The sequence below is a fragment of the Aptenodytes patagonicus genome, chromosome 5, assembly GCF_965638725.1.
Source record: "Aptenodytes patagonicus chromosome 5, bAptPat1.pri.cur, whole genome shotgun sequence".
NCBI classification, from domain to species: domain Eukaryota; kingdom Metazoa; phylum Chordata; class Aves; order Sphenisciformes; family Spheniscidae; genus Aptenodytes; species Aptenodytes patagonicus.
This window is the reverse complement of record NC_134953.1, coordinates 63,641,455-63,665,467: the sequence shown is the minus strand read 5'-3', so window position 1 is coordinate 63,665,467 and position 24,013 is coordinate 63,641,455. Positions and strand designations below refer to the sequence as shown.

General features: G+C 38.1%; 1 protein-coding gene across 2 annotated transcripts; it reads left to right on the top strand.

Annotated features, from left to right (window-relative positions):
- Window positions 1–1,370: 1,370 nt before the first annotated feature.
- Window positions 1,371–23,268, top strand: LOC143161301 (protein zyg-11 homolog B). Of its 2 annotated transcripts, none has more exons than XM_076340187.1 (14): window positions 1,371–1,432; window positions 7,435–7,600; window positions 10,070–10,824; window positions 13,464–13,604; window positions 14,850–15,026; window positions 15,194–15,258; window positions 15,897–15,996; window positions 16,078–16,128; window positions 16,778–16,939; window positions 17,048–17,095; window positions 17,733–17,930; window positions 18,024–18,076; window positions 18,717–18,814; window positions 21,235–23,268. In XM_076340187.1, the coding sequence occupies exons 1-14, from the start codon at window positions 1,430–1,432 to the stop codon at window positions 21,423–21,425; spliced, it is 2,208 nt and encodes a 735-aa protein (XP_076196302.1). In that variant the 5' UTR covers window positions 1,371–1,429; the 3' UTR covers window positions 21,426–23,268. The 2 variants fall into 2 exon arrangements, with proteins under 2 accessions (XP_076196302.1, XP_076196303.1); XM_076340188.1 differs by lacking the exon at window positions 1,371–1,432 and adding an exon at window positions 2,198–2,247.
- The last annotated feature ends 745 nt before the right edge of the window (window positions 23,269–24,013 follow it).

Below are 24,013 nucleotides of genomic sequence, written 5' to 3'. Positions count from 1 at the left end.
CAGGCACTGAGAGCAGGGGATCAGTCTGTCACTTTGAAGTTTTCACTGTCTGAGCCCAGGCAGGAGAAAGGGAGATAGTTCCTATCACGAATCTGGATGGAATGAGGAAAAGAAGGTAAAGACAAGACATCTGGTGACATTCAGGTTGGAGTGAATGAGATAATTTGTTAATAGGTATGGAAAGAACAGCCTGGAAGCTCCAAAAGACATCAGGAGGTGGAAGAAACATGTAATGGACTAAGAATAACAGTACTAGCCCCTCCCTTTACTTATCTAAGCTAATTTCTGTTTCCATAATTATATAAACTATTTCTTCTAAGCAGATTAGATTTTTAAGTGGTTAAATTCAGAACACAAGTACTTTTGATTCTGTTCTTGTCAGATCCTGAGCACGTAATTTACTTTCTCTACATCAACATCCTAAAGAATTGGGACTATAACTGATCTTTGCCACGTAGTCCCTAAACAGGCAAAATTGCGTTTGATAATTTTTGTAAGAATATCTTGTCGTCTTCTAATGGCAGAAACATAAATGATTTTAGCAATTGTTCCTTAATGTTTATGTGTTTTGCTGGTTTGCAAACAAATATTAAAGCTGCTGTATGTAAAATCAGCAATTCCTGAAAAGGTTTAACTGTAAACTCTTCATAATTTCATTTTACTTGGACAAGGTAATTGTACCACTCTTTACCTTGTATCCTGAAACAAAAAATAACTGTATTCTCTTTACCAACAACACATTACATTATGTATTTGTCGGGAGACAGGTTTTCATCACTACTACTGTATCTGAAGCCTGCAATTATTTTGTATAAAAGCTTATGGCAAAGCTCCTCTCCAACTTTGAAGGAGGCGGCAAAACCTATTGTACTGGAGCAGATTATTATTCATATTATCAGAAGAAACTAGTTTAGGCAGGAAACAGATTTAAATTACAGAGGTTGATCTGTGAGCATCAAGCATAAAGATTAGGTTGAATTCCTGGTTGTGAGAGGTTACTCAAAGACAAGGAACTGCTATACAACTCCTTCAGTCCTCAACAGCCTCTGCTTGGAGGCGCTTTGGTGTTGCTTCATCCTTGCTCCGAAATAAAAGCAACCAGGCGTCAGGGAAGGTCTCACACACAACCATAGCACGCGAGGCCAATGCGCTTTGCTGAGTAATAGACCCTTCTCCTGACACTTTACACTTTGCATACTTAAACCTGGATTTTAAGGTTCCCACTCGCCCAGAGAGCCGACAGCGTGTGCCTGGCGCGGCCCCTTTAAGGGAGGCGGGCTTGGCGCTGCTTCCCAGCCGGCTGAGGCAAATTCACTTCCAGGTCGGGAGGGTAAAAAACGGGGGGGAGGGGGGGGTGGGGAAAAAAAAAAAGGAGCCAAGCTCCCGGTCCCGGCTCGCTGGGCGCTCGCCTCCGGCACCCAGCGCCGCGATGGTGAGTGAGCGCCGCGGGCAGCGCGGGGCCGAGGAGCTACTGACGGGATGGGTGGGGGTCGCCGTCGCTCCAGCGGGGGCGGGCAGGCTGCCCCTCGCCGCAGGATGACAGAGCCCGGCGGAGGGGAGCCGAGGTGAGGCGCCGCCGCCGCCCCAGGGGAAGGGGCCGTTATGGCGGCGCCGCGAGCTCCGCTCTGTCAGGCCGGGGGGGGAGCTGCCGCGCGCCCGGGCAGGCGAGGCCGTTGGCCGGAGCGGGCGCGAGGCGGGCCCTGGGCGCGCGCCTTTCCGTCCCCCCCCGCCGCTGCCGCTGAGGGGCAGAGCCGGGAGCGACTCGGCGGGGACGCCGCGGCTCCTTCCCCTCAGGCGTACACGCTTACCCCCGAGCCGGGCCGGCAGCCCTCGCTCCCCTCGCTGTTGTGTAACCGCTGCGGCTGCCGCCCTACCGATTATATAAAAGGGCGATCAAGACCCGGCAGAGGGGAGGTTCAAGCCCGGCGCGATGCGAAGGGGCAGCGGTAGCCTTGCCCGGTGCGCACCGGCATCACCACAGCGCCGCAAGGGTGCCGAGGACCGTCGGTGCGGCCGGCTTCCCGCCGCAAAGGATCGAGGGGGCAGCCCGGCGGGCCGAGCTTCTCGGCCGGCCGGCGTGAAGGGCAGGACAGGACAGCCGTGTCTGCCTCCTCCAGCTCCTGCCTCCCCCCCAGTCTGGGTGCAGTCCAACTCTCAAACAGTACTTTCCCCTCTGGGGCTTGCTTTGTCCAGGGACTGTCTGGAAAAAGCCGTGCCACCGAAAGCACGGGTTTTGTGGTATGCATGGTACGTGGGCCTTGCTGATCTGTGTGATGTGTAGTAGCGTGCTCTTACAGCAGTGAGCTGGCCAAAACTGGCGATGGAGAAACACAGCCTTTCTCTGTTGAAGACAGGCCTCAGAGCAGAACATATGGGTGCTGTTTTGATTGTTCCTCTGAGAGATGAGTGTGCATATTTGCTTTTAAAGGACTAGCTGGGACTTCCTGGGTTACCTAGTCTCATCCCTTGTTAGTAAAAGTATAATTTCATTTAATCCCCTAATAAGTTTTTGATCTTTATTTTAAAAGTAGGTACCTTTTGCGCCTGCTGTTCTATTCAGTGGACTAGGGTAGAACTTGTTTGTTTTGGAGCTATGTACTGACACCTGAATTTATGGCAAAATTCTAATTCATGGCATTTCTATGCACCTTTGTTGCTGTGCTGGCACTGTGCTTCACCTTAATAGCTTATTTCCTTCTATAGTTTTTATTCACTATGCTGTATTTATAGGGGGCATTCGTATCTTGCCTTTTGATCTGCTAGGCTAAGAAAAGCTGGTTTTGTTTCCTACTCCCAACATGCTTTTTTTTCTAGTAGCTGCTATGTTCAAACTGAAATGGTGCAGGTATCTCAACATAAATAGCCCCATGAGATCTCCAAGTGGCTTGAAAATGACATAATACTTCCTTATTTTTGCTTGATGCTTCTCCTGATACCTTCTTTGGCTGCCTCACGTTGTTTTCTTGTGGTTAAACAAACCATTCAGGTTCCTCTCTCCAGTCATTTCTAATTGATGAACTCATACCTGACCTTCTTGATATTAATCTTGAAATACGTGGCCTTACTATGTACTTTTACTGTGGCACAGACCTCTCGTGATCTCTGCCAACTCTGTATCACTAGCAACTTTAATCAGTATGTTCCCACTTGTGCCAGAATAGTTAATATTAAATTTGAGTTTTGAGCATAATCCTTCCTTGAGTCTGGTTAATGAATTGCCTACTTCTGTTTCATTCAATTTAATTTAAGTAAGATAATCATAAAGCTTTCTTCATAACATAAATCACAGAACTGTTTATTTTTCACTGCCTTTCCCTTTCTTTATTAGTACTCAGAAGAATTTTGATGACTGTTACTTGAGTTGCTATTTCTTGATTGTTTTAAGAATGTTCATTTTAAGAAAGTAAGTAAAGTGTTGGGGCTGTGGAGAGGTGGAAAACAGTGAGAAACATGGTATGTCCAAGATCAAAGATTAACGCTCTAAATTACCTCTTATTTCCTGCTAACTTTTTGAGAGAGATAACAGCCATGATTTGAGAAGTCCCTTATCCTGTACCCCATCTCCTTCTTTGAGATTTCAAAGAGAAAAAAGCAGATGGACCTGGCATACAGAGCCCTTACACATTTGGGTTTTGTCATACTGAGTCTGCAATTGGGCATAAAAATTGGGGAGCACATCATAGAAGTGGTTCTGTTGGAGCTGAAATTGGTATTTGTCTTAGAATCACAGAATATCTCAAGTTGGAAGAGACCCATAAGGATCATCAAGTCCAACTCCTTCCAATGTTTTATACTGGTTTATTGGGGGGGGGAACTACCTATGGAAAAAAAAAGATGAGATTTAATGAGTCTGAGACACAAAGTCAGAAAGAACTGAATCTTTCAGGCTGAAGTTGGTAGGATCACAACACCTATAGTGAAAAAGGCCCACACAGCAGTGGAATTTACTTCTTGTGCAGAGTTAGATTGCAATTACTGATGGAAAACATCAGTTAAACCTGTCTCTTTTTTAGTTATTGTTGTATAAGCAGGTGGTTGCGTGGTGATGCTTCCCCAAAGGAACAGGATTTTGTTTTTATACTCACACTCAGCCAGTTAATCTAGGCATAATGTTGGGCTTAAGTTTCTCTAACTTATTCCAGGTACTTTAAGATGTCCCCCTAAGGTCTTTTTTCTTTTTAACTGCATTTTGAAAAACAGGGTAAATATATTCTAGCAATATTTAAAGTTGATTCAAGGAATTTTTAAAAGAAAATGTGGAGGATAGTGTTCTTTGTGAGAACCTTTCCAACTACGCTAGTGTATGAGCTGTAAGCTGAACTCGGTAACACCATATTGAAGTTCGTATTGCATTTCAGTCCACTGGTGTATTGGATTACTGTTAGATGCCAGTAGCCATGCAGTTTAATCCCCCCTCACCCCTCCTGGACACTTTTTTGTTTGCCTTGGTTATATTAAGCACTTACAAAATTATCTTTTTTTTTTTTTAAAGAATTAATTGAAATAAGTCTTGAAAAGCCCATCTAAATGAAATTATTCTACTTTTTTTACTATTCCATAAGGTAGTTGATTTTAGATGTGTCAGATTACTCTTATTAATATGTGTTTTAATATGTGACTTGCTTCATGTAATGCATAATTCTGTGTTTTGTGGATTTTTTTTTTTATATTTATTTTCTGGCCACTGAATTAATTTGATAGAATGAAAGAAACCGTGAGGTTACATGGAAGTATCAGGTAGTTAAGATGGCTATGAAGTCAAATATACATAATAAAAGTTCTAGTCAAATATTGCTGAATGATCTTTAGTAAATAAATAAAAAAAAAACCCTGTGTTGTGGTTGACACACATTTACAGGGTCTCGCTAGTATTAGAACCAGAAAGTGAAATGAGCTGAAAACAAATGCCAGGTTTGTTTTCAAGTTGACGTTCAAAAGCATAGCTAGAGAAAGGAACCACTTAAATCCTAACCTTGTAAGAGCTTAAATACAACTGAAGACTTTTACTATGAGGTCTTTAACTGGGCAATATTCTCCACAAGTAAAGAGGAGTTGAGAAAAGGAATGCTGCTGGCTCACACAAAAGGTTTACAGGCTGCATTCAAGCTGTTCTATTTCAGTAGCAGACAGTCTAGGAAATTGTTTTTATGATGTTTGTCAAGGGATTTTATTATGTATAGATAAAAATGTTTTGCCTATCTGCCCAGGTTACCTTGGGAGCCTTCGTTAGGTGTGTTTCGTCAGCTTTTTTGCAGCAAGTTGAAGAAACATTACAAATGTCTCCTAGAACTGGTATAAGTGGAGTTAATAAAAATGATACTGTGGTGTTTGCAAGTGTGATTGATCCCTTCTTGTGGATTTTGTTCCTTTATTGTATGGAGATATCCTGTATAGACTTCTAAAGTGAATATTTTATACAAAAATTAAAACAATATCTCCAAATTATAGATTGGCCAGTTAGAGGTACTGGTTGAAAAAATAGTTTTCTGAATCATATGCTAGCGGCCAATCTGCAAAGTTAAAAATTCTCATTGGAATTTGCTCACTGATATATAAAAGTGTTTTAGCTCTTCTGGCAGAAATTATGGAACAGCGCCAGACGGAATGAAGAGAGCCAGTATTCTGTTTTTGTCATATTTAGGCATCAAATTAGAAGCATAAGATCTAATGGGAGATGAGGATGTCTTTGCTTCAGTGGCAATAATTTTCATGTGCCTTTCAGTAAGGATTCTGATTTTTGTTTGAATCGGCATCTGTAATGTAAGTCCTGGGTGTGTGTATTGATTTCAGGTTAAAAAGAAAATTTTCTCCTTTCCTTCAAAAAATGTACTATTTTAAAATAATTAGTTGTTTTTTCTCTTTAGAAATATTTCAGGCATTGTTGCACATTATAAAGAAACAAAAGACGTTAACAGTTCTGAATTCTGTCTTTCCTTTTCATACCAGCTTAAGATTGGATGCAGCCAAAATTGCTGTTTTCTGGTAACATGAGCAAGTTGCGTCACAAAATAACTCGTTTCTTCAACAATAAAAATGTAATAAGCTTTAAAAAAACAAACCAAACAATTAAGCACTTGGTGAAATCGAGTCAAAGGAATTGAAAGTTGCGTGTCAAAAACTGCAGAAAGAGCTTGTATTTGAATAATTTGGAGTCTCTGGTTCCCAAACCTGCACTTAAGTCTTCAGGAGCTCTTAAACTGCAGTCTCTCGTTGTCAATACGTGATTCATTAAAGACAAGCTCCATTCCATCTTTGCCCCAACATGGTACCTCCCAGTCTTCAAATATATGCACCTTATTTTAGAAGACTTATTTCTGTCATTTTCTTTATATTTCTTCTATATAATCTTTTATATATTTCTGTACTTCTGTGATGAGCATATTAGGCAAATGAGGCAACAGAAGAGAAGTTAAATGAACTAGGAAAGGTGAAATTATCCAGAACTTTCAGTATAAAAGGCAAGCTACAATTTTTGCTACAGATGAGATCTGGGAACAGTTGATGCTGTTATTTTCAAAATTGTCTGGGGGAGTATGTACCAGTCACTCGGCCTTCTTTTGTGTAGTGCTGGGGATGATTCACAGTGCTGCAAGTCATTCTTTATGTTGATTAATCTGTGTGACTGAAAACAGTAGGCTATTATTAGACATTGAATAAAAAAACCTTTGAGATTTTCATATATCAATGTACAATCTCAAACTGAAGGAAAAGTTCAAGTTCATATTCTGCCTTGTCCTTTGTACCCAGGGTTCTACTGTAGATGATTCCAGGTGCTTAGCATAAAAAGGAGGAAATTGGTATCTATAATCAGAAGGAATACTGTACTAGTTGTTACTTTAATTCCAAATTTCATGCAGCAATATAATAGTTCTTTTTGAGTTTCCTTTTTTGATCTGAAGCTCTAGCTGTCCATTTCAGTATCAAAAATTGCTCTGAACAACATTTGAAATGTATCTACGTTTCTCATGTAGGTTGGTAGTAGACTTCAAATGTGGGTTGACCTAAATGCAAGATTAAAATAGTTTAAATCAAGAAGCAAAATTTGATTTAAATCTTCTTTCAGTCTGTCTTGATTGATTAATTCCCAGTAGACTTCATAAATTCAAATAATCGTACCAGCAATTACTTTTCTTTCTCTGAACGCAGGCAGGGCTCAAGCATAACAGACCAGACTGGATGTGGTTCTGGGGGTGGCTGGGGGAGGAGGCTGCCCATCAGTTTGGCCAGTTGTTTATTGTGTGACCTGACTTACACATTTGTGTGGCTCTAAGGGGGACGTCTCCTTTTGTCGTATTTGCCTGCTCCAATGAGAATTAGACTAACAAAAAAGAATGATTTGCCTAAAACCAATATTACAGAGGAATGGAAGATTCATAGACAGAGAGAATGATTTGACTAAATCTCCTTTGTTTCATTGTGTTTTGCCTATGACAGGAGGAAGCGTCTCCTTATTCTTTACTTGATATTTGTTTGAATTTCCTGACTGCCAACCTAGAGAAGTTTTGCACAGAAAGGCAAGATGGAACGCTATGCCTGCAGGAGCCAGGAATGTTTCCTCAAGAAGTGGCTGATCGATTGCTGCAGACAATGGCATTTCATGGTAAAAACAATTATTTGTTGGTCATCAGTGAAAATATTTTACTGGACTGTGACACTGCAGTTCTGGTGTATTTTCTAGTAGAATCTGCTGTTGTAGCTGTTAAAACTGTGTTCCTTAATCTCTTAATAGAGAGTTTCTGCTACTTTGGTTTTTCCACAGCTTCAGCTGAATGTTGCGTTGCCATATAGATAGTTCTAAATAGAAGGTCCTTTGTCTTGGGTTTATGATTTTAATTTAATGTTCTTCTAATTGAATATTCTTTAATAGATCTTCTTTCAATCACTTTTAAAAAAGATTTGATTCTACTACTTTTAGCACCACTCAAATATTTCAGTATCTCCTGTAAAGCAATCAATTGAATTTTCTTTACTGCGTGTCCTTGTGATTAAACTAGGAAATAATCTTGTGATTTTCATTAAAACAGTTTCTCATCTCTTTCGGCACTTTTGTTGAAGTGGAATTATTTGCTCAAAAGCAGTCAGTTTCAAGAGTAGAATAAACATCTGTAAAAACCACACTGTGTGGTGTTCTTAGTTTTAGGTACTGGCCTGTCATGTTCTCTGTTAGCACATCTTTGAGGAGGGGGCTTCCCTCACCTTTCCTTGCTTTAAGCATTACGAAGGAAAATGTTGTGTCAATAAAAGCTTCTTAGCATGAAAAGAGTGAATGTATAGATTACCCTAGAGAAGAGGCAGGAGACCCATTCCTGGAGATCCTGGAGACTTCTATTTAGAGATGAGACATTACCCTAGAAAAATTACTTTAAACAGACCGAGCACCCTATCCTATAGGTGCAGATTTGATTGGTCTTATTGTGCAAATACTGGTGTTCTAGTTTTTTCAAGTTGTTCTAGTCAGATATAACAGAAGGAATGGTCCTAAAAAAACCCAAACCACAAACCCAAAAAACCTCTTCATCTTCAACATACATTACTTTCTGATAAGTAATTATTTAGAGTGGTCCTAAGAAATCAGACTCACGGAAACTGAATTATCAGAAACTTATTACCAGTGCTAGTGGTGATGAAGGCAGTTCCAGACACTGAAACATCACAAACACTGTGTCAGAGTGCAGGATGTCAAAAAAGTGCATGCCAGGTAAACAGGGTGTGGCTAAGGTAGGCCAGTGAGAAAGCCTACCTTGATTCTTAAATGAAAAGATTAGCAAAAATTAAGACGTAATTTAGCAATACTTTAACCAAATTATAATTATTTATCACATTTAATTTTTCTGCTGGGTACGAATTGTTTCACCCCATATTTTTGCTTTCTCTGCAAAAGAGGAATGCCCCGACTACTTGGTCAGCAATGCCTAAACGGTTTGCTCTTTAGAAAGCTCTGCAAATCTTAATATTAATTTGACTTTGTCAGAGGCAATTACTAGCTCATGACTTAAATCCAAACTGTAGTGGCAATGATGTTTTTATTCAAATATATTGCATTTTCAGTTTCTTCTCTATGTTCAGTATGCTTGAAGATAAGCAATAAAAAATGGGAGTGTTGACTTTTATAACCCTCTAGAGTGAAACTAGAAGGACATGTTCTTCCTACTCCTTTTGTGTGCATGCTTGTGCAACTATACCCTTCTCATGGCTTTCTATAAAGCAGTAATCCTTCTGTTGATAAGATACAAATGTGAAAACTCAGTGTTTTCAATACATTTTGGATTATCCTGTGCATGGAACTAAATTTATTATTTTAGTTAAGATGTTGCCAGTATGCTGCAAGAGAAGACTACTTATGCAGTCTTCTTGCTACAGAGCAAAAAGATAATAATCTCAAACAAGATTGTTGCATTTCCTTTTTTCATTGCTGTCTTTCACTCCTTCCCACTCTCTCCTTGTACTCCTCTTTCTCCTCTTTGAATCACTTTTTAGGTTTCTTTCTCACATTCAGCTTGTTTCTGAGCAATGCTCCTACCTTCTTCATGAGGGATATATAGAAGAACTTAATTAGCTTAGCTTAGTGTATTGATCTTACTTATGAATTCAATCAAATGCTAAATTATTCAATGGAATTAAAGCAAGATGAGAACTGGTCATTAATTGCTGCTACTATCATGAGATTAATGGAACTGTGACCAGGGAAGAATAACTTTCAGAAATTTTGAAATTCTGTTTTAAACACATTTCTAGCTAGTTAGAAAATACAGGCAGCAGTCTGAATGTTTTTGAATCATATCCACATTTTATTTACTGCATGTTCCATGTTCTGAACCAAACAGGTAATGTGTATATATGACATCTTAATTTATCTGTCCTATTCTTAAACCTGGCATTTTCCGAAAGTGAGATCGTAATCTTAAAAGTGGAATCTCAAATATAAAATTTTGCGATCATGGCATAATGATCCAAGACAAACTACTTCGCAATTAATTTTCTTTGTTAACGCTTTGTACCCTTTGGGTTCTTAAAATAAAAGTGGTGTTCTATAACATTGGAGCCAAACACTAATGCTGTTTTCCAACAGGGCTTCTGAATGATGGAACTGTGGGCATCTTCCGAGGCAACCAGATGCGTTTGAAACGAGCTTGTATCCGGAAAGCGAAAATCTCTGCTGTGGCTTTCCGGAAAGCATTCTGCCATCATAAGCTGGTAGAACTTGATGCTACTGGGGTGAATGCTGATATAACAATCACAGACATTATAAGTGGACTTGGCAGCAATAAATGGATCCAACAAAATCTGCAATGCCTTGTGCTGAACTCACTAACTCTTTCTTTGGAAGACCCATACGAGAGGTGCTTCAGTCAGTTGTCTGGGCTTCGTGCATTGAGTATTACCAATGTTCTGTTCTACAATGAGGACTTGGCAGATGTTGCTTCACTTCCTAGGTTAGAAAGTCTGGATATATCGAACACCTCTGTTACTGACATAACAGCACTCCTCACCTGCAAAGACCGACTCAAGTCTTTGACCATGCACCACCTGAAATGCTTGAAAATGACCACAACCCAGATTCTGGATGTTATAAGAGAACTAAAATACCTGAATCACCTTGATATTTCAGATGACAAACAGTTCACATCAGACATAGCACTTCGTTTGCTGGAACAGAAAGATATCTTGCCTAACCTTGTGTCTTTGGACATTTCTGGAAGAAAACATGTTACGGATAAAGCTGTAGAAGCGTTTATTCAGCAACGTCCCACAATGCAGTTTGTAGGACTGCTAGCTACTGATGCCGGCTACTCAGAATTCCTAACAGGAGAAGGAAACCTAAAGGTTAAGCGGGGGAATTAATTTTACTGAAAAATTACAATGTGCAGGAAAAATAGAACTAATCATTTGTAACAAATGTATGTAGGTGTTTCAGAAGGAGGCTGTATGTTTTTTTTTTTAACTGTTAATTGTAATTACTGACTTTATGTCAAATTCCTACTTAATTCTGGCACAGAAACTGCTAAATTTACATAATACTATTGTAAGAAGCATCTATCTCCTGTGCCTTTTCAGTGAGCCTTAGATCCTGATTTAACATAACGGATCTGAGAGAACTGAACTTTGTCTAGTCTGAAGTCATTTACTGGAAAAATATTCTCTGGATTCCAGCACAGTATCTAGCATAAGGCAGCAATATGTAAGAGGTGGAGGTACAATTTGCATAAGCTGAGCAGTTCATGATGAACACAGCAGATACAATAAAACTTAATAACTGAGCTGCTGTTGTACTCCATCACCACTTCTATTTCCTATTACAGTATTTCTACCTACCTTGAAAGGTCTTTTGGTGATGAACATGAAAGAAGCAATTACTTAGGACAAAAAACTTCCTCTTGAACAAATCCTAAATTACTCAGCCCCTTAGGATGAGATTGATGAAGTGCATCTATTTATCTTTTAGTGCCAGGCAACAAGACGTTGTTCCCTGTTCTGTAGAATATGCATGCACTTACTGGAGAATGAGCCTATCCTGTCCCTGATATGAAGGGGTCAGAATTAAAGAAGAAAAAGAGATTTTAGACATGTCAATGTCAGTCGTATATAATCTCTGATTCTGAGTTGTGTTTTCTACTGTGCCATGAGGATGATGGAAACTGCAGGGGGAGTGAGGAAGAGTTTGCATAATGTGTCCATAGTTTAGTCTGTCTCCTGTGCAAGTTGAGTTTTGCACTTCAATTTTAAAATTCGGAATGCTCTTGTTATAAGCAAGTGAGGTAACACAGCTACACAATTTTATCCCCCCCCCCCCCCCCCCCGAACTTTTGACAGTTGTTAATGGCTGAGTCTCTTGAGTACTTAGTTGTCACAGCTGATAGCGATGTGTATGAATGTTGAAATGCATTGTTGGAGAAAGCAAGTTCGTGTTTGGTGATGTATGGCATCAGGAAATTATACCTCATGTTTGGTATAAAATAATTCAATATAATCCTTGCTATTTAGAATACATGCTTCATACAAGTGACTGTGCTATGAAAAGGCAGGAAGGAAGAAGGTTTTAATAATGTGAAAATCATGATGGACTTGTAGCCGTATAGTTAGCAAAAAGCAGTTTGCATTTCTTTCTTGTTTCTTTTTTTAAGGCATAGTTGTCAAGAAGAGACTGTAGGCAGTGATTGGGTCCCTCCCCCCCTTTTTTTTTTTGGTGACCTGAAATTCATTAGTGACTATACTGAAATACTCAGCTGCTTGGTCTAGATACTGCTAAAGAATAAACAGGACACAGCACTCGTGGAGACAGCAGAAGTAAAATATTACTGTCTTTACAGCAGTCCTGTGAAATTTGATTATAGAAAATTCTTGAAAGATTGAAGGCAGACATTATAGTTGAGAACATGAAGCCAAGTGGAAATTCTTCATATAGTGTATAATTGGCCGCAAAACATGTCAGTAAATATGATTGCCCTGTTCTAGTCAGTAGAGAATACAAAACAAAATCCAAGATGGTATCAGTTCTCTCAAGGCTGTAATATATTCCTGATCTAGCAAGTTTCAAAAAATTTGGCTCTGTACAATAGAGAATGCACAGAATGTGACACTTCAATCTATGAACATTTGCTTTCCCTTATGTGACACATTAAGTAGAACAAGTTCTGCATGCTTCCCTAAGAATTTAAAAAAACAGTGATTGCAGCAATGATTCATTAAATAGTAGGACTGAGGAACAAACTGTCTACAGCTATACAACTTACAGTTATAAAGTAGATAAAATATAGTTAAATGGAAAATATAGCAGGTTGGGAGGTGGAAAAAATTTGCAGCTAGTTGCTGATTTAATATTCTGAACTTAAGCTCGTATTAGTCAACAGCTGATAGCTTCTAATGCAGTCTTTGCTTAAGTTAGCTCGTTTAGTTTTCACATGTATTTAAAGTCTGGTTTTAAGAATTACTTCTTTAGCAGAGAGCAATGGTTAGTTCTTTAATACAGTGCTGGAAAGCTATTACTACAGATAATAGCTTATAGGAAACTTGATGTAGACAAAGAATGGAAATCTTTTCTTATCGCCAGAGCTAGAACCCAGAGCCAAAAAATTACAGCCAAAATACCATCTTCATCAGTTTATCAGCGGCATTTGACAGAGCATTCAGTTACAAGTAGTGCTTTTAGGCATTTGGTGCATCATAAGCAGCTTTTGTTAGTTATGAAGTGCTATTTTTACTTAGCGGTTTCATACAGTTCTGCTTAAAGACATGGCTGAAGCCTAACTTTGGCTTATTTATAATGCAGATTCCTCTTTATGAAGAATATTTGAAGATTGTGTAGTTCTGGATTAATATGGCCAGATAAAGTAATCATTTGCTTACTGAAGGATTTGGCTAAAAATATCGCCCCCTTTGAAACTGCAGCTTTGCGCTTTTTAAGAACAAAATTTTTAAAGTAAAAAGATGACATCTTGAACTAAAGATTACTTCTCTGTTCATAGGTGTCTGGAGAAGCAAATGAAACTCAGATTTCTGAAGCACTGAAGCGTTACAGTGAACGGGCCTTCTTTGTGAGAGAAGCACTCTTTCATTTATTCAGCCTGACGCATGTAATGGAAAAAACAAAGCCTGAAATTTTAAAGGTAAAATAATACAGTTTTGATGATTGTCATGCATTGTTCCTTAAACTGAGCCCATCCCCAAAACCCTGGTATGAATTATTTTATAAGCTTTTACATTTTTTTGTTGTGATTTTTAAGATTAAAATTTTAATGTTGGATGAAAACTAACAACTATTTCAACAAGTTATGTAGAAGATGCCCTGCAGTGTTTTATGTTAGGTAAAATTGATCTGGACTAATGTATACTATCTAAATCTAGTAGCATCTAAATTAATTTTTTCATGTAATTTTGAATATGATATGAAATTGTCCTTAGATGGTGAATTGTGTCATTAGAACATATCTGTACTGGGTCAAATCAAAGGTCTGTCTAGTCTTATTCCCCAGGTACAACAGTGCCTTCTGCTGATGCTTACAAAGCAGTAATAATAAGGAAGGCATTTAGTGATATTTCTCTCCACTGTCACCTTCCAGTATGATAGCAAGTGAATAAATATTGTTAGTGTTCTATATTGGGCTCTAACTTGGAAAATCCTAGAAACTTCCTTAGAAATCCATTCTAGGCATTGGCTTTCCATGTCTAGAACACCAGGAATGGTTTAGTTTTTACTGTGATCATAAAAAGAGGCATCAGTAGGACAGATTATTTTTGTTTTTCCTATCCTCTTTGAAGTTGAACAAGTGACCTTGATTTTGTTGGCTTCAGTATCAAAAAGACTTTGTCAATCAATAATCAACAAGAAAAATATTTTCTTACTTGAGACCACAATCAACATACGTAGCCAAAAACATAATTCAGGAAGAAGGTGCAAAAAATATATCCTGACCTAGCAGCTTAGGATGTGATCTGAAATGGCTAGTCACCAAACAACAAGCCACTACATAATTACCATTACACTGCAGAAACTCTGTCCTACCTCATTCATCTCTGAAAGGGTTTGGTGATTTTTATCCCAGTGTGGAGAGCAAACCCTGGATCTTTCTAGGAATCTCTTTCATTCCACGCAGCATTTCCTTTGAGAGGCTGCTGCAACCAGTGCAAAAGGACTTGGAGAAATAGAAGTTGTCAGCTTTGAATCACTGAGCAGAAGGAAGTGTTATTCCCGAGAATTAAAATCACACCAGATGGATTTTTCACTTAAGTAAAAGGAGGCAGAAATTGGGTGCTGTGAGTCATTGTTGTGGCCTCAAGCAACAGTGGATTGCTCTCGAGGTGTGTGTGCAAACGTGTAACTAACTAATGTAGGCAAAACTCTTGCATTTCAGCTTGTGGTTATTGGAATGAGAAATCACCCCCTGAACTTGCCCGTGCAGTTAGCAGCAAGTGCTTGTGTCTTCAACCTAACCAAGCAAGATTTAGCAGCAGGCATGCCTGTGCGGCTTCTGGCCGATGTTACTCACTTGCTCCTGAAGGCCATGGAACACTTCCCAAATCATCAACAGGTAAAAGATGAAATTTCTTAATTTTCTGTAGGATTCCCTGTCTTGTGGATCTTACAAAAAGTTTCTCCACATCTCATGACCTCATGGAAATATGTTTAATGATTCATAGCAAGAAAGTATTCCGAAATATGTATGTCTCTGAAGTAATTCTTTTTCATTTCTCATAGCTGCAAAAGAATTGCCTTCTTTCACTATGCAGTGACAGAATACTTCAGGATGTTCCATTTAACAGGCAAGTTTTATATGTCAGTTAAAATGAGTTGTAGCATTGCAGGATACTTTTTTGTCTGTTCCTTCAGAAGGTTTGTTTCTGGTCTCAGTTTTGGTCAGTTTAAAGCATTCCAGTGTGCTGAATTTGTCTGGTCTATATTATTTTGGGCCTGTAATTCACGATTGAATATAGGTCTGAAAAAAATCCTTTGGTGTACGGGAATTTTTTTTTTACTTCACCTGGATTAGTGTCTATCACTAATTGTGTGTAACAGAAGTCAGGATTTCTCTGGGGAGCTATGGGATTGCTATTTGCAGAGATTTTTCTACTTAAATGTTTTGCCCAAATGCTTTGAAGTGTGTTGGTCTGATGTTTCAGAAGACTGTGCCAAATTTTTCTTCCTTCTTTGGAAGCAATTCTGTGCACTTTGATACATAATTGGAAGTAAGAGACCCTAAGCAAACAACTCAAAGCCGACTGAGGCTCATGCAATACCTGTAATTTCACTGTGTGTTTCTACTGGTTTTTTTGGTACAAGGCATACTTCTTCCAGTTTATTTTGTCTTGCATGCATTTCTAGCTGGTGTGTTGTCTGTGTACATTTTCTTTTAGTAAGACTTATGAGACTTCTAAAAACTGAATTTATTTTTAACTTCCAGGTTTGAAGCAGCCAAACTTGTTATGCAGTGGCTGTGTAATCACGAAGATCAAAACATGCAAAGGATGGCTGTAGCCATAATTTCCATTCTTGCTGCAAAGGTATGAAATTTAAGCTTTGAGGTGATAGGATAATATTTCTGAAATCTAAAAAATTGTTGATATGGTTTTGTTTGTTTACAGCTTTCAACAGAGCAAACAGCTCAACTTGGTGCAGAGCTCTTCATTGTTAGGGTAAGTCAGATACTTTCCTGACAGTCAAAAATACCATCCTCTCCAGCTATTCATGCTAACAGTATTCCTTAGAGACAAAATAAACATAAGTAGATAGAATTCTAAGAACACATTAACCTGTATTCATTTGAAAGTTCTTTAGAAGAGAAAAGCCTAGAGAATTTGTTAGGGATAATATCAGAGACAGTGACAATGAGACATATTATCATAGATGAAAAGAAGCCAAAGTGGAAAAACTTGACACAATTAATACAAAGTAAAATAGCAAGACATCTCTTGATTTGAAATCCATTGTATAAGATGAAAGATGCTCAAAAAGAGAATATTTGAAGTAAGTGGTTAGTGCTGTCAGTGTTCACGTGGGGTCCACAGTTCTGTGGATGGCTTTGTGCCGTCTGTAATAGTACTACACATGTAATTATGGTGAAAAGAAAGGAGTTCCTCTAGCAGGTAACCATGTTCAAAGGGGAGGTAAAAAGTTTAATAGCTGTTTTTTATTTTGTATAGTTTGACCCTAAACGTGTAGATCTTTACTCTGCATATAAATGATAGCTATGCATTACCCCAGTTGGTGCAGAAAGAAGCAGAGGAACTACTAATTTTTTGATACGCAATCATAACTGGGATTTTTTGATTGTTTTTTTTCCAGCAACTTCTACAAATAGTTAAACAGAAAACAAATCAGAATCTTGTAGATACTACCCTCAAGTTCACATTGAGTGCACTTTGGAACCTCACTGATGAATCTCCAACAACATGTCGGCACTTCATTGAGAATCAAGGGCTAGAACTTTTCATGAGAGTCTTAGAGGTAAAGAATTCAGTTTTGGTGGTGGATTATCAACATAGGTTTGTACTTAACATTGTTTCAATAATAAGCATAAATAGTCACCTATAGTTTTGTTTCTTTTTTCCACAGTCTTTTCCGTCTGAATCATCCATTCAACAGAAAGTTCTTGGACTTCTGGTGAGATGAAAACAAAAAAGCCTTGAGATATATAATTTTAAAAACTGATTTTTTTTTTTAACCCCATGTTAATCTGAAAACTTGCCTAATATTTTTACGTTCTTCTTTAATCTTTATAGTGTGCATTATTCATAATTGACATTGTTTTGGACTGTTTTTACCAATTCTCCAAAAGCACCAGTTATATTGAAATTGATGGTTACAGTAAACAAAAAGAGCTTTTAAGAAAGAGCAGTGAGTAAGGCTTCAGATGAGTCCAAATACAAAAAGTAGGTTGAAAATCAATGGAATTCAGAATTGTGCACTGCTGAAGTTTGCTGAAATTGAGTGTGTTCAAGAATGTTAAAACTAGCCTTTACTTTAGTGTACTCTGCATGCTAATGGCCTAAAATTATTTATGAGAAAACCTCTTTGTTTTGAGGCAAATTTCTGCATTAGACCAGAAAAGTTTTCAAAAGCAAAAGTAGTGTTTTGGCATCTGGTGGTCACCTGGATGTATGAAGATCTCATTCTGGTGTCTATATGTGTTTACTTACATAATGTAGTTCAAGTTTATGTTTATCTCTCTCTCATGTCGTATTCTTTCTGTTGATATTTTCTCTTTTCTGTTTTCTCCCCCCGCCCCCCTCCCCTCCAGAATAACATAGCTGAAGTTAAAGAACTCCATTCTGAATTAATGTGGAAGGACTTTATAGACCACATCAGTAAATTACTGCACAGTGTGGAGGTGGAAGTTAGCTACTTTGCAGCAGGGATTATTGCTCATTTGATATCTCGAGGAGAGCAGGCCTGGACATTAAGTCGCAGCCAGAGGACATCTCTCCTTGAACAGCTGGTACAGAAATGATGGTGAATTTTATCATACTTTTCTAACGTTTTTTCAAAGTTTGTATTTAACAATGAGTGTTCTTGATTCTGTATTTTGCAGCATTCTGCCATTTTGAATTGGCCAACCCCAGAATGTGAGATGGTGGCTTACAGGTAACTATTCTCTTGACTCAGAGTTTGGAAAATAAACTGAACTAGATCTAAAACTTGATCCCAAAGCAGAGTGAGTTACTAGCCAGACATGGTTTTGTCCAGTGGAAGAACACCTATCGGCTTAAAATATACAGCATGTTAATTTTCCCTTTGTGAGCAAAGAAGGTTAGGGACTCCTGTAAAAGAAAAATATAATGTTGTTCTGCCTGCTTTTCTACTAAAGGTATTCAGCTGCATGTCTAAAAGACTCAGACACAAAGATTAACCAGTAAGGTTATATTGGCTAGCACTATGTTAGCACTATCTGTCCTAGATAAAGAAGCTTGAGGCCAAAATGTACAATTAGATAATTACTGTCCATCTAATCCTTATAACTTCCACTGGTTTTACTCCTGTTTTTAAGGAGCAGGAGGCATCCAGATAGTATGGTAAAAGCATACCACATATCCACTATATATGATTTTTGCTAGTAATTGTCTTAAACATTAAAAGACTTGCCTGCTGCATCTAAAACTCTAGTTTATCAAGTGTCTCTCCTAGTTAAACCTGTAGCTGAATGAGTAGACAACATGTGACCTCTGAAGTAATAATATCTAGTAGTAAAGTGAGTTGCTCTTCCTCTCCTTTTTTTTTTTAATAGGTCTTTCAATCCGTTTTTTCCACTACTTGGCTGTTTCATGACACCTGGTGTCCAGTTATGGGCAGTGTGGGCTATGCAGCATGTCTGCAGCAAAAATCGTATGTATTAAAATAATATTACCCTTAAAATTCTTATTTCTTAGTATATTATTCACTAGCATGAAGTGGGAAAAATAAGAATTCCTAGAGTATTCACTCCAGATCTCTGGAGAAACTACATTTAGGCTTTGACTAAATGGGGCAGGAAAAGAGAGTAATGAAAGTTCTTTATGTCCTCTTTATTTACTGGAATTTTACTGTTAAATGCATAATATTAATTCCAAAATGTGGACATGTGTTAAGATTAACCACATTTTTGGCTTGCACAGGTGTTTTTATTCAGAAATGTAAATATTAATAATGGGCAACAAATTTTTTCTAAATTAAGAACAATGATTGTAGCAGGTAGCTATCTCTTACTATCTGAACAGAAGTTTTAGGTAATCCTTGTCTGTAATCACCTTTTTGCAATAACTTGCTATGACGTGAAGGTCAGTTTCTTAATCTGTCTTTCCAATCTGCAAAATGAGAACACCAATGTCTTGTCTGTAAAATGATTTGAGAGCATGTGATGAAATGCACAAGTGTTGGGAAAGGAAATAAATCCCCTGAGTGTACTTAAATGTAAGACTGGACAAACCTTCCTGCTTTTAATGCCTTTTTCTGGCATAAATTTGTACGATGTGAATGTGTGTATTGTCATTAACTTCTACCAGATATAAAGCAGCTTTCCTCTAAAGTATTAGAAGTATTTTCTGTGCCAGTTTTTTAATCTTCTTGACAGCAGTATATCTATGCTTGTTTATCCCTGTCCTATAAATCACTGTTTCTACAGTGAAAAGACATCTATTTGGGACCAAACAATAACATGGCATAATATATAATTGCACATAAAGTACTGTTTTCCTACTCTTTATAGAGCTTGTAACTGTAATGAGACACTGTTCCCAGGGTACACTGTCCAGAGATCTGTGAGGACTCTTCCCATGTTGAAGTAGGACTGTTCTGACAAAGTTGTTTTACTGGTCAGATTCCCGATAACAGTTTTTGATTAAGACCCTGCAATTCTGTATTAATGAAATTAAAGCAAGCTTTCTCCCCCTCTTTGTGCCTCAGCCCTGTTAACTTAGGTCCTATTTGTTCTATTTATTTTTAGTGTTTATTTTGTGCTGCCCTAACCTCTGGGCTTTCAACATGCCACAGAGGTTTGTATTGACAGTGAGTAACTGCTCTGTAGAATGGAGAGGCTGGAAATAACTTGGATAGCATACTCCTGATTTGAGATCAAGACGGTATTCCTGAAATTTAGTTCTGATAGTAGTTGGTGCCAGAAGCTTCTGGACAAAGTTGCAGAGAAATGAAATGTTTGGTAGCAAATGTAATAACCTACTCTAAGGGAAAATGTGTTTAATTCTGAAATACGGAGATTTATTTGCGGGGAGAATCTTAAGCTTTTGGTGCTCGGCACCAAGAAGGCTTTTTGTCCTGGAGAGGAGATGTATTTTATTTTGACGTCCTCTTTTAGATGAGGGTGAAAAGTAGTCTGGAGTTAATGGGATTGATTTTTCTTGTTTATTTTTTTTCTCCTTTTGCTGTTTCTCTATATAATATCCACCACAATGAGTTAACTAAAATATTACTAGCACTACAGTAAATGTGATCCCCAGTGAAATGCTTAATGTCAGCATTTAAACAACTGTGGTGTTGCTTCACCGATACAAATGGTGAAATTGGGCACATCTGAGGTAATGCTCTGTGGATTGCATTACAGTCATCCTGACCTTTTTGTAACAACTTGTGAAGCTTGCATGTTACGTTAAACATATAGCTCTTTTTATAGCTGGTCCTTGCACGTAGTAACACTGGAGCTGATGTAGGTGCACTTTCAACTTTTTAAAATTGGTAATGAAAGCAGAAAGAAAAGTGTAATTTTATCTCTGAAAAGACATTCATAGCAACTTAGAACTAGTTAAAGGCCACCATCAATAGTATTTGGCAAACTGTTTTCGAAGGAACTAGTTCCCATTCACTCTACAAGCCTGTACAAATTATGTGGTATATCTGATATCACTTTTTGGTAACTGTTCTGTACTGAGGTTTTTGGTAAAGGTGGTATTTTTACCTGGGTATTCACAGATACTGTAGTACTTCTGATTCCCATTTCTTAAAACTTACATATGTGCACTTAAAATGCCTGTAGAGGAGGCAGGAGGAGAGAGAGAATACTGTGCATGTTACAAGGCACTTTCCAGTCAGCTAAGACAGACATGGAAACAGACCTGATTACAATTGTAGTCCTGTCCAAACAACTCTGTTGTTCTGTTGTCACTTGTTAAAGTACAAATGCACTTCTGTAGGCACTCTAGGGAGTGTCCTAAATGCTGCCTGGTCTAGGAGACGAAAGTGGATTTGAATCAGTGTTTACAGTATCTGCTACATTCACCCTAGATACTTTTTTTTTTTTTTTAATCCTATTACAGCTGCCAGGTACTGCAGCATGTTAATAGAAGAAGGTGGTTTACAGCACTTATACAACATCAAGGAAAACGTCCAGACTGATCCACATGTCCAAAGGATTGCTATTGCCATCCTGGATAGTTTGGAAAAACACATTATGCGTCATGGGAGACCACCTCCATGTAGAAAACAGCAACAAAATAAACCAAACTGAAAGCTGCAGGTATAGGAGTGTAAAGTATTGTCTCTGTAACAATCCTTTCTGATGTGTGTGTAGTTGGAGTAACTTGTAATATAGTGGTCACCATTAAAGTGATTTGCCGATAATTGTGGTACCCAGAACCATGTACGGTAACCTTTGGTGAATGTCAACTTTAATGGCAACCACATATGCAACTTGTAAAGGGTCACTGCTTGAGCTGGTCATACCTGTAGGATTACTGCTGGCTACAAAGAGATGGGACTTGTACAGATCAATATGCACATCTGGAAAAAAAGACTTCTAGGAATATCTTGTTTTGTGATTTCTGGGAGAAAAAGTTATTTCATCCCTATGATTGCTGTTCATAACACTGTTTACCAGTTTGGTGTTTGAATAGAACCATGTGGTTGTGAGATTCAACACTTTCACAGATTAAAACAAAAGTACATGCATGCAGGTTAATATGAGACTTGTAACTAAGGTGACCAAAGTCATTGTCTCATAACCCTTCTAAACACAAATGGGGTCTTCAACTTCCTTTTCCTTTTGCCTGCAAGCTGTGTTCTTTTGTCTTCCTTACTTCTAGAACAATAGCTTTTTGCAGTTCAGCTCTCCCGAGTCCTCCCTGCTCTTAGTAAGGTGGGGATCGGCATTGCATCAGGGAAAGGGGAAACCTGCTGAAGTAAAGCAATAGAAACAGGATTAAAAGGAGATGCAATACTAAAAGGATGAACTAAGCTTGAGATGTTAAACTTGATAACAAGAAGGGGTTTTTGTTGTTGTTTGACTGCTTTTGGTTGTGTGTGATATCTATCTGTTGTTTTTAGAGTATTGATAGGGAAAGGAGAAGGCTCATTAGAGCAAGATAACTGACTTGTCTTCATCGTGAAGGGGATTGCACGTCTCGATAGGAGGCCCAGGATATTTGGTCACCTTATTTATAAAAGACTAATGATTGCTCTGTTGTTTTCTGTAAATATTCTGTCAGTGTTGTGCAGTGAATTGTATTTCCAAGTCATCACAGTACAAAATACCACCCAATGTTCTATGTAAGCCCTGTGTCAATTGCATTGTTTTCTGGAGTGTGAAATTTTACATAAAGATGCTAATTGTAACAACTTATTTCTTTCTTGGTTACCTATGGGTTTCAAATGATGTGTTGAATGAAACATATTGCACGGCATACAGATGCCTGATAAAATACAAGTGATGGAAGCAAACTGCATGTCCGTTCAAATTCAGTTTTATTTCAGGTATTGTTTTTGTTTATCTGGTTAGCCTCCATATTTCATGGCAACTGATTGATATTCAGAGATTGTTCTGTAAATATATTGGTAATTGAGTTTAAAAAGAAAACGTATGTTTGGTAGCTTACTAGCAGGGATGGGTTCTTTGTGATGACTATATTTTACTATTTTTAACTCCTTTCCTCTCCCAACTCCCATCCTTCAAATAAAAACATCACCTCTAATCTTCAATAATCTAGTTATTGTGTATTTCAGCAACTTCAAAAGGTACTGATCCAGTAACTTAATCAATGTTGTGTAACTGCTTTTTGTACAAAGCTATAATTTGGCTAGCGTCATTTTCACGCGTGTATCTGGTTATATACCATTTTCTTGATTTGGAAAGAAATTAAATTGGTTGTAGCTTTGAATTGTGAAGGTGGTTTAAAAAATGAAAAATGGCCTGCAAGCCTTTACCCACCACCCTTCTGAGATGTCTGCTATGGTACTTCTGCTACGAAACTTCTGTTACATGAAATGGAACACAAAACTTGTCAAAATTGGTGTTAATAGAATGAACATAAATCAATTGCTACAAGATTTTAAAATAAAGATGACAACTCTCCTTACAGTACTGTTTTTTCCTAATAACAGGAGAACTTGCTGAAGCATCTTAACTAAAACTGGGGGGGAGGGGGGCGGGGAAGTCTACTACTACATGCAGCACAAAATGAATGTAATGCTGGCATCAGTCCAGATGGTGAAGCTGTTACTTCATGAAGTTCTGCAACCAGCAAGCACAGAGATTGTAAATGATTTTCCATACCCTTCTTCTTTTGTTCCTACATGCTTCAGGCAAACAAATAGTGAACAGAGTTCTTTTAAGCTGAAAAGTACGAATGCCTACAAGGTATAAATCCCCTAAATTTACTTGCATGTGCCAGTTACAGAAAGGTCTCTTTGCATTCCTGTGCAGCTTCAGGAGTTCCTGCCAGGGTAGAATAATTCTGGAAGCAACTTTTAAACTCTTGTATTTCACCTGTGGCATTTGCCATCTTTTTTTGTGAAGGCTGAAGATCATGACTGCTTTATCTTTGCAGATCTTTACATAGGAAACTTGTACATGTATAATCTGGTAAGGTTACCTCACCCACAGAATTGTTTGGTTAACTTTTGGCACAAGTGAAATTGTGGTGTGCTTAGAGACTATCATAGCATAAAGTGACACCCAGTTCCAGTGTGGTAAGCTACGTTTTTTTAAGTATATTTTGATAACCTATAAAGTAATTACTAAAAATGTATTTCTGTAACTATACTAATTCACTTTTGCTTGAAAGCCCCAGTCTAGGGAAGTAAGAAGTTGTAGAGCTAAAT

Coding starts and splice junctions, on each gene's coding strand:
- LOC143161301 (XM_076340187.1), top strand. Junction 15,027..15,193: donor ACTTCCCAAATCATCAACAG/GTAAAAGATGAA, acceptor CATTTCTCATAG/CTGCAAAAGAATTGCCTTCT. Junction 15,259..15,896: donor CAGGATGTTCCATTTAACAG/GCAAGTTTTATA, acceptor TTTAACTTCCAG/GTTTGAAGCAGCCAAACTTG.